Here is a 10,830-nt window from a genome sequence, read left to right on the forward strand (position 1 = left end):
GAAGAGATGGCAAGAGGCCATGAAATCCGAGATGGATTCCATGTATCAAAATCAGGTTTGGACTCTTGTAGACCCTCCAGAAGGTATAGTACCTGTTGGAAACAAATGGGTCTTCAAGAGGAAGATAGGCGTTGATGGGAACATGGAGACTTATAAGGCTAGACTCGTAGCCAAGGGTTACAGGCAACGAGAAAGGATTGACTATGAAGAAACCTTCTCTCCTGTAGCCATGATTAAGTCCATTCGGATTTTGCTTGCTATAGCTGCGTACCATGATTATGAGATATGGCAAATGGACGTGAAGACGGCCTTTCTGAACAGCTACCTAGAGGAAGAGCTCTATATGACTCAACCCGAAGGTTTCATGTCCAAGTCTGAAAAGACTAAGGTATGCAAGCTTCAAAGGTCCATTTATGGACTTAAGCAAGCCTCCAGGAGCTGGAACATTCGTTTCGACACTGAAATCAAAACGTTTGGTTTTACTCAAAACGAAGACGACAATTGTGTTTATCAAAAGGTCGTTAAGGAAGCAGTAGTATTCCTAGTGTTATATGTAGATGACATATTACTATTCGGGAATGACACTGCAATACTTTCTTCTGTAAAAGTGTGGTTGTCCAAAACCTTCCACATGAAAGATTTAGGAGATGCATCTTATGTACTTAGGATAAAGCTCTATCGTGATAGATCCAGAAAATTAATTGGATTGTCCCAATCTATGTACATTGATAAGGTGCTAAGTAGGTTCCAGATGGAACAATCTAAGAAAGGTTTTCTCACGGTCCTTAAGTACTTAAGAAGAACTAAGGACATGTTACTCGTATATGGAGGAGCAGCAGAGTTGGGAGTGGAAGCCTACACAGACGCAAATTTCCAATCTGACGTCGATGATAGAAGTTCCAACTCCCGATATGTATTCACTCTGAATGGTGGGGCTGTCAGTTGGAAGAGCAAGAAACAGAGTGTAATTGCTGATTCCACAACAGAGGCTGAATATGTCGCTGCAGCTGAAGCTGGCAAAGAAGCGTTCTGGATGAAGAAGTTCATCACTGAACTTGGGGTGGTTCCAACCATTACATCACCAGTAACTTTGTACTGTGATAATAGTGGGGCGATAGCTCAACCCAAGGAACCCAGGGCACATCAAAAGAACAAGCATTTTGACAGGCGCTTTAATATCATTAGAAGATATGCTGCCGAGGGGAAAGTCAACATCCTCAAAGTTGCTTCAGCCGATAACGTAGCAGATCCACTGACAAAGCCAATGTCTCAAATCCAGCTTGACCGTCATATGGAAAATATGGGTATTAGATACATGGGAGGATGGCTTTGAGTGCAAGTGGGAGATTGTTGGAAGTATGCCCACAAAGCCACTCATTTGATGTAATAGCTTTTTGGAATACTTAATGTATTAAACTTTTATATGTTTAATGAAGGGCAAAGCTTATTGTTGATCACTATTTATTGTATCATGTGTTTAAGTAATAAGGGAATCCAAGGGATGTATTTGATCTAAGAGACAAGTGATCTAAGTGAGTTAGATTATCGAGACCATTCTTTTATGTTCATTCCTAAAACGTTCCTAGCCATAGGATTGCCAATTGGGTATTGACAATCCGCTAAGGTTAGTATGTGTTATGTCGACTCAAGCTTGAGTATGACTAGTCTCAAGTCATTTGGTGTTGGACACTAAGACAAACACATAGGTGCTCGAAAGAGTAATCGAGTACACTGAACAACGATCGAAAGAGAGTCCGAACATACATGTCATGTAAGAACTCGAAAGTTGCAATATGCAAAGTAGTCCTTTGACCTGAGGCATCATAGATGTCAAATGGTTAGGTCCTTGATCTTTGATCATGTCAACGGTATTCCATCGGAGTGTCCACGGCATTGTTGGGGTCAAGCTATCTAGTCATGTAGGCATATGAATGCACAACAAGGGATCTCTAACCTTCCATGGTGGAAGGAGAATACTCTAAGATATGATTCGTAAGTCTTTGGCCAAAGCAAATGAATATGACTTAGGAAGTTTGTTCCAATTCATATCCAAAGGAATCATATAGAAAAGTATCACATTGGATAGTAGACATGAAACAAACTATCACTTAAACAATGTGATTAAGAGTATTGTATTAGAGAATGACCGTATTACATTGTAGTTGTAACTGGATAGGTTCTCCAACCAATTCTACTTAGCTTGGGTAACCATGACATACTGCTAGGTGTCACTCATGATTTGTGGAAGCCCTAATGACTAGCAAACACTAATCATAAAGGGAGAATTGAAATGTGGTTTCAATTCACAATCGATCGTTAAGAGTAACAATCGCCCACTACCTCGCTAATTGGAACCTAATGGATCGTACACCGAGTAAGGGCGATAGTGAAGAAATTAAATGAAATGGATATGCAATTAAATGGTTTAATTGAAGAATGGTCAAGATTAATTAATTAGTTAATTAATTATACGAAAGGTTCGTATTGGGCTTTTAAGTTGGTTTTGGGTTTCGGGGCCCAAAAGTGTTTTGGTCCATAAGGCCCATTATGTTTAAGTTATATGACAACTAAAACAAAATGGGCAATAAGCCCAATCACAACATATAGGCCGGCCATGGTGAGGAGATGGTGAAAGTTTGCTTAATTGCAAGTTTGCCACTCACCAAAGAAAAAGTGTTATAAAAGCAACTTTATAGCTATTTTCTCATTAGGGTTTTCTTTGAGGCAAAGAGGTGAAACATTTTCTCTCTTTCTCTCTACAAAGAGGCCGGCCACTTAGGGAGATTAATCTAGCAATATCTTCTTCCCTAAGTCATCCATTTCATCTTCACACTTAACCCTTGGTGTGGAGACTTAGAGACACCAAAGTTTTGGTGTTTTGGAGATCCTTTCCTTACATCCACAAAGTCCAAAGGAGCACAAAAGGAGAAGGAAATCACAAGCAATATCCAAGGAGCTAGGAGGTGACTTGAAGGTGGTGTGAAAATTAACTTGACACACAAATTAAACCCTATTTGTGACAATTGTAGTAATGATGTAAGTAGGGATCGTTCTAACCGGGGATTAACTAGGGGTGCTAATCTAATACAAATCAACTTAGAAACACAAAAACTAAACTTAAAGACTCTAATTAGACTACTAAGATTCAAAACAGATTTGAAACACTCAAATCTGCCCAAACTGACTAAAACAAGTTAATTGACTCAAACAGCAACCAAGACAAGATTTGGACGAATTTTGGTTTCCTAATGATCTAAAATACCTAAAAACATATTCTAAGACAAGTTCTAAGTAAAATGACTCAAAGAAATAAGGTGGGATTTGATTTGGACGAAAATAACTAAATGGGCAGATTGTAATTTAAAACAGATTGTAAACTAAATGTGATGAATAAATGGGTGATGGAATGGCTAAGGGGTTCTTCTCCACACATGAAATTTATGCAACGTAAATCGATTTCCAGTTATCAATTCAATAAGTTATGAACCTCGACACTCCAAGTTAATTAGGTCCGCTTAAATTAACTTTCAGATTTCCCTAGAATCATTGAATTGGATGAATATGCATCGCAAACAAATTATTCCTAACAAGTTCTCTATATGAACAGCATGATAAAGATACAAGTTAGAATCATTACGTTCCTTGGAAATCATAAGCATCGACAAGGCATTCGTAACTATGAAAAGCATGATACTCTTGCCAGGAATCTACTTAACACGATCGTGACTAGCGACCTTCACTACTTGCGAATATAAATTCATAACGATTAGGTGAGACAAACTTATATCCTAGCACCAAATTCAAGCATGCAAATTAAGCGTGCACTCTCAATCAACATACAAGAATAAGTTATAAATCCAACGGTTAAGCAAATTGTATTCACGACTTAGGAAACGATAACTGGAAGTAATCAACTTATTTCACATAAATAAACATGGTTTCGAATACACCCTTCGCCAAAACGAATTTAGCCAATCATCCTTAAAGCAAAACAAAGATTACATGAATTAGACATTGAAATATAAGATAGAAAACACCTAAAATTGTTCAACAACTCAGATTGAAGTGCCAAACAATTTGTAGAGAATCTGTCCTCCTTGTTGCTTGCGGCAGATTGTATGGTGATGCTTCTTGGATTGTTTTGATGACGTAGAATGGGTTATGGAGGGTGTAGGGTCACGGCAAGGCTTGGAGATGGTGTATGGGTGTTGTGTGGAAGGTGTGGAGATGAAGAATGGTGGTAGAAATCGGCTGGAATGAAGGAAAGGTGCGGCAAGATGGGAAATAGGGTTTTGGACGAATTTCTGAATATGGAGAGGGTGTTTTTCGGCCAAGGGAGGTAAAACACATATATATAGGCAGCCAAACCCTAAAGAAATCAGGTTAGACAAATGGGCTAGGGTTTAGGTGCGGCTAGGGTTAGGAAATCCACCAAAAACTAGGGTTTCTAGAACATTAGGTGCGGCATGGGCTTAGGGTAAGTAATCAGATTTTTTTCATGTGAACAAGGCCTAGGTGCGGCTGATTAAGTGGGCTAGGGTTAGGGTTAGGTGCGGCATAGGTCCAAGAGGCAAAGATGGGTCATCCAAAAGCCCAAAGCCGAGAATAGAAACTCTCGAAATTGGAAACCTCCAAGAATAGAAACTTCCAACTTTAGAAACTTTGGTTTCCAATTCCGAATTCTTAGTTCATCACTTTCATTTCTTCATTCTTAAGCTTCTTTGACCTTCAAACTCGTCCATTCCTCGTGCTCCATTTGCATACACCACATTCCAGCTCACTTTTTGCTCCAAAAGCTCCAAATTGCATCATTTCGTGTAATATGTCCTTTAACCCTGAAAACACATGAAAGTAGCTTAAAAGACTACTTTGACGAAAAAAACATAACAAAAATGCATAAGAACTAGCTAACTAAGGCGCATAAATATGCTCCTATCAAATTCCCCCACACTTAGCTTTTGCTAGTCCTCGAGCAAAACAAACAAAAGAAGGAAAACAAAACGAAACAAACTAACCAACACAAAACCTAAACCTTCCAACGTTTGCCTCAGGAATTTCCAATGCACATGACATGTTAAAGATTGTTATCCCCACAGATTTGAGTCATCTTTACACAAGCATATACTTAATTAAAGCCACCACATACTAGTTCACATTTAACCAATTAAAACATGATTTTGAATGTAGTAACATGCCTTAGAGAATTTGCTCAATTCCTTACTAGATATGCACTCAATTTTCACACAGATTTTCTGACTACACACCCTATGCTAGTTATATGTGAGAAGATTGATGTGAATATGAAAACGAATGCTCACATATATGTATAACAAGAAAAGCATTTTCCAGAGTAAATGACATGTTTAGATATGATCTCATGAAAGGAATGCTATTACTTAGATGCGAGAACCAGTGACACCATATGCTCATACCAAATTCAGACTCCACAAATTGAAACAGATAACACTCAAGATAGAAGTTACGGGTTGTAATGGGGCTTGGGGTATTGGCTAACAAGGAAAGGATAGGGAAAACAAACGTTCTTCAAGCGATAGTAAGCAAAGTAATGAACTTGAGACTTAGAATTCATTTAGATTGCAGAAATTAACTTTAACACACAAGGGGAAGACTTAAACAACTCCTTAGGGTCAAATTCATTGTTTTGGACCCTTACTTCAACAAACAATACTTTGGAACTCTTTTTCTCAACTTTTCAACTTTTTTTTTTTCTTCATATTTTTTTCTTTTTCTTTTCTTTTCTTTGCCGTGCCTATGGCACACAATTCCTCATGAAAAATACTTCCCCCACACTTGTTTTCTGCTAACATAGATCAAAAGGAATTCAATTTGAATCATGCTTACTATGCTTTAAGAACAAGGGTTTGGATGGTCCTAAACTAGGCTAGGTGAGGAAAACATGGGTTAACAAATAACGAAGGCTAACAAGGCTCAATGGGGTTAAAACCTACAAATCACAATGACATAGGGTACACGGCTTTTTGGCTAAGGTGGTGGTCACTACACAACTTCATCTTGAATATGTGTTATGCAAATCAATAACATGCTTTGAATGAAATGGGCATGAGTTCTAGCATTTGGAACTAAATGATGAAACGCCTTCTAAGTAGCAACCAAGCAAAGAATAATGAGATCATGCAACGACTTTAGAAAACAAAGAATGCACAGATTTTAACTCTCCAAATAAACGTTTAGGCTCAAGTCTCACAAGGTTGTAGCGTGAGTTTGAGTTCCTTCCTTCAAGCATGTTACAAAAACTGATTTTTTCTTTTATGATTGCATGTGAATTCATAAGTTATAACCACAACCAAGCATAAACCAAGAGTAAATCAAACTTTCATCCATGTTAATCACTCTCTTTAACAGCCATGTAATTACAAACCGAATCCTCATCATTGTGTTGGAAGGTACCCTAAGACACAAACAAACACACAAAAACAACTCTTTTTGGGTTTTTAAAACAAAATTTTCAAATTTTTTTCTTGGATTTTCGGATTTTTAGAGCAACACATACTAAATTTCACCAAAACAGCCTAAAAACACCTAAAAACACCAAGGAACAACATTTAAAATTATGGGTGAGAAACCCTACGAATTTGCAAGAAAACACATTGGTTACCCCCCCCACACTTAAATCAAACATTGTCCTCAATGTTTCAAGCCAAAACTAACACAAATAACCAACAAGCAAAGAAAACAGCAACTAAACAATCTAAATGGTAGAAACGAAATAACAACAAAGAGAAGGGTTTAGGAACGCAAATCTGGAATTGGAGTGCTCTCTAGCTCTTCCTTTGTCGAATGCATGGGTTGCCTCCCAAGTAGCGCTTTCTTTAACGGCTTGCAGCCGGACGATGCCACATCGATCAACCTTCATGGAAACCCACGGCATAGTGGGTTGTTTCCTCCACATCATGTTCTACAAAGTTCTCGTAGTAAGGCTTCAATTGATGCCCATTCACTTTGAACTCTTGACCTGTTTTGAAACTACGAACTTGGACTGCACCATGAGGAAAAACATCAGTAATAACAAAGGGTCCAATCCAACGTGAACGTAACTTACCTGGAAATAGACGAAGACGAGAATTAAACAACAACACTTTTTGTCCAACGGCGAAGGACTTGGTGCGAATCATCTTGTCATGAAAAGCCTTCGTCTTTTCCTTGTAAAGGCGAGCATTCTCGTAAGCTTCATTCCGGATTTCCTCAAGTTCATTCAATTGTAGCTTACGATGAAGTCCCGCCTCATCTACATCCATGTTGAACTTCCTCACGGCCCAATGAGCCTTGTGCTCCAACTCCACAGGTAAGTGACATGGTTTACCATACACTAGCCGAAAGGGAGACATTCCGATGGGTGTTTTGTAGGCGGTCCTATAAGCCCACAATGCATCCTCTAACCTCAAGCTCCAATCTTTTCTTGTTGGTGATAGGAGCATATTTATGCGCCTTAGTTAGCTAGTTCTTATGCATTTTAGTTATGTTTTCTTAGTTTAAAGTAGTCTTTTAAGTTAGTTTCATGTGTTTTCAGGTTTTAAGAGCATATTACATAAAATGATGCAATTTGGAGTCTTTTAGTGTTAGGTACTCAAAACTGCCCAGAAAGTGGTTTTAAGGCAGTTTTGAGTCTTTTAGTTGCTGTTTTGAGTTTTTGGTTGATTTAAGTGTTTTAAACTCTAGTTTTGCATTAATTGAGTCTAGTTTAGTGTTCTAGATTATGTTTTTATGTTCTTGAGTCAGTTTCACATTGATTAGCATCCCTAGTTAATCCCCGGTTTAGAACGATCCCTATTTGCTCATATACTACAATTGTCATCCATAGGGTTTAATTTATGTGTCAAGTTAATTTTCACATCAAATTTTGGCGCCGTTGCCGGGGAAGTGAGTTTTGTTGTGGGTGTGCCAAAGTCTTGAATGAGGCACGAAAAAGAAAAGAAAAAGAAAAATTTCGTGGGAAATAAAAAGAAAAAAAAAAGAAAGAAAAAGTTGAAAAGATGTGAAAAAGAGTTCTTAAGTGTTGTTTGTTGAAGGAAGGGTCCAAAATAGTGAATTCGGCCCTAATTGTTGTTAAATCTTCCCTTTGTGTTTAAAAGTTAATTTCTGCATGCTAATGGGAATTCTGAGTACGATTTCATTGTTTTGCTTACTATTGCTTAAAGAACATTTGTTTTCCCTATCCTTTCGTTGTTAGCCAACTCCCCTAGCCCCGTTACAACCCTTGACTTTAATCTTGAGTGTTATGTGTTTCAATTTGTGGAGTTTAAAATTGGTATGAGCATATGGTGTCACTGGTTCTCGCATCTAAGTAGTAGCATTCCATTCATGAGATTATATCTAAACATGCTTATTAACTCCGAAAAGTGCTTTCTTTGTTATACATATATGTGAGCATTCGTTTTCATATTTACATCTATCTTCTCACATATAACTAGTATAGGGTGTGTAGTCAGAAAAGCTGTGTGAAAATTGAGTGCATATCTAGTAAGGAATTGAGCAAATTCTCTAAGGCATGTTACTACATTCAACATCATGTTTTAATTGGTTAAATGTGAACTAGTACGTGGTGACTATGATTAAGTATGTGTTTAAGTGTGAAGATGACTAAAATCTGTGGGAGTGATGATTTTTAACATGTCATGTGCATTGGAAATCCCTGAGGCAAATGTTGGAAGGTTTAGATTGTGTTTTTGTTTTGTTTGGTTTCTTTGTTTTGCTCGAGGACTAGCAAAAGCTAAGTGTGGGGGAATTTGATAGGAGCATATTTATGCGACTTAGTTGGCTTGTTCTTAAGTATTTATGTTGTTTTTCTTTAGTTATTTTAGTGTTTAAAGTCATTTTCGTGCAATTTCAGGTTTAGAGACGAAGTATGCAAAGAAGTGCAAAATGGAGCATTTTAGAGCAAAATTGAGCTAGAATGGAGTGTATGCTAATGGAGCACAAGGAATGGACGAGTTTGAAGGTCAAAGGAGCTTAAGAAATGAAGAAATGAAAGTGAAGAACAAAGAATTCAGATTTGGAAACCAAAGTTTCTAAAGTTGGAAGTTTCTATTCTTGGAGGTTTCCATTTTCGAGAGTTTCTATTCTTGGTTTTGGGCTTTTAGATGACCTAAACCCTAATTCCTTGTGGACCCTAACCCTAGCCGCACCTAGGCCTCTAGAATATCTGATTTCCTTGCCTTGCAAGGCATTCTAGAAGGCCCATCTCTAAACCCTAACCCTAGCCGCACCTTAGGCCTTATTCCCACTAAAAATCTGATTGTTTTAACCTAATTTCTGGTGGATTTGGGCTTCTAGAAACCCTAATCTGATTACCCTAGGGTTTTGGATGCCTATATATACTCATTATAACCCCTAGATCAGATGATCACCTCTCATACATAACCATTCACGCCAGAAATTAAACCTTGATTTCTGCCGCACCTTTCCATCACCAAAGTCCCAAAATTCTGCCCAAAATCATCCCTAGCCGTACCCCCATCAACCCTAAACCTTTCCATACCATTCCCCATCCATTCTACACCACAAATAACCCCAAAAACCTGTTCTAAAGTCTCTGCCGCAGCAAGGAGGAAGGAGAATTCGTTGGATGCGCTTGCTGCCAAGTTGGAGCGTTCTAGGTGTTTTCTTTCTTTGGATTTTAATTTCTAAATTTATGTATCTTGGCTTTGCGAGTATGAGGAACTAAACCCCCCCTTGGCTAGGGGGGGATTCGAAACCATGTTTATGCTTGCTATATGATTTGATTACTTCTAATTGCGTTTCATAAGTTGGGAATTCAATTTACTTATCTACAAGAATTAAAACTGATTTGTGTATGTTGGTTGAGGGTCGACACTTAATTTGCATGCATGAATTTGATGCTAGGATATAAGGAAATTTCACCTAATCGTTATGGACTTATATTCATAAGTAGTAAAGGTTGATGATCTCAATCGCGTTAAGTAAATTCTTGGCATAAGTTTCATGCAATCATAGTAACAAGTGCTTCGTCAATGCTTATGGTTTTCATAGAACTTAATGATTCTTGCTTGTATCTCTATTATGCAATCATGTAGGGGACTTGTGGGGAATGCTTTGGGTTGTCGTATGCAATCATCCAATTCAATAACGTTAGGAAAAATCTGAAGGTTAATTTAAGCGGACCTAATTAACTTGGGGCATTGAGAATTCATGGGTTATTGAAAAGCAATTGGAAATCGTTTTGAATGCAAGTATAACATGTGTGGAGATGAACCCCTTAGCTAGCTTTCCATCCATTCATTTAAGCCAAATTCGTTTTAAAATCTGTTCTAGTTTACAAAGTTTTATTTTGTTTTTAAATTCGTCCAAAATCAATCCCCCTTTTCTTTGTTGAGTCATATTAGTTAGAAGTCAAGTTAGTTTGTGTTTTTAAGTGTTTTGAGTCAAGTTAAAACCTAATTTCGTCCAAGTTTGTGTCTAGTGTTCAAAACTGCCCAGATTGTGTTTTTAAGGCAGTTTTGAGTGTTTTGGTGCTGTTTTGAGTCTTTTGGTTTGTTTTGGTATTTCCAAGTTTAGTTTTGCATTCTTTGAGTCTAGTTTAGTGTTTTAAACTTGTTTTTACGTATTTGAGTCAGTTTTCAAGTGATTTCGCAATCCCTCCTAATCCCCGGCCTAGAACGATCCCTACTTACATACTTACTACAATTGATAAAAAGAGGGTTAATTTGAGTGCTAGTTAATATCATATCAATAAATGCCAACGAATGGGTGGTATTAGTGCAAGGGACCAAATGCCGCAGGTTTCTATCCTAAATGTTGAAATTTTTGATGTTTGGGGTATTGATTTTATGG

At 37.7% G+C, this 10,830-nt stretch overlaps 1 protein-coding gene across 1 annotated transcript; it reads right to left on the bottom strand.

Moving 5' to 3' along the window:
* Positions 1 to 6,884: 6,884 nt before the first annotated feature.
* On the bottom strand, positions 6,885 to 7,367 carry LOC126625459 (uncharacterized). Its single transcript, XM_050294551.1, has 2 exons — positions 7,082 to 7,367; positions 6,885 to 7,018 (listed from the first exon to the last, which is right to left on the bottom strand). Exons 1-2 carry the CDS (start codon positions 7,365 to 7,367, stop codon positions 6,885 to 6,887), a joined length of 420 nt encoding a protein of 139 aa, XP_050150508.1.
* Between the last annotated feature and the right edge of the window lie 3,463 nt (positions 7,368 to 10,830).

This window comes from Malus sylvestris, chromosome 6 (genome assembly GCF_916048215.2).
Source record: "Malus sylvestris chromosome 6, drMalSylv7.2, whole genome shotgun sequence".
Classification (NCBI taxonomy): Eukaryota; Viridiplantae; Streptophyta; class Magnoliopsida; order Rosales; family Rosaceae; genus Malus; species Malus sylvestris.

Coding starts and splice junctions, on each gene's coding strand:
- LOC126625459 (XM_050294551.1), bottom strand. CDS start 7,367: ATGTCTCCCTTTCGGCTAGTGTATGGTAAACCATGTCACTTACCTGTG. Junction 7,019..7,081: donor TCGTCTTCGTCTATTTCCAG/GTAAGTTACGTT, acceptor CTCATGGTGCAG/TCCAAGTTCGTAGTTTCAAA.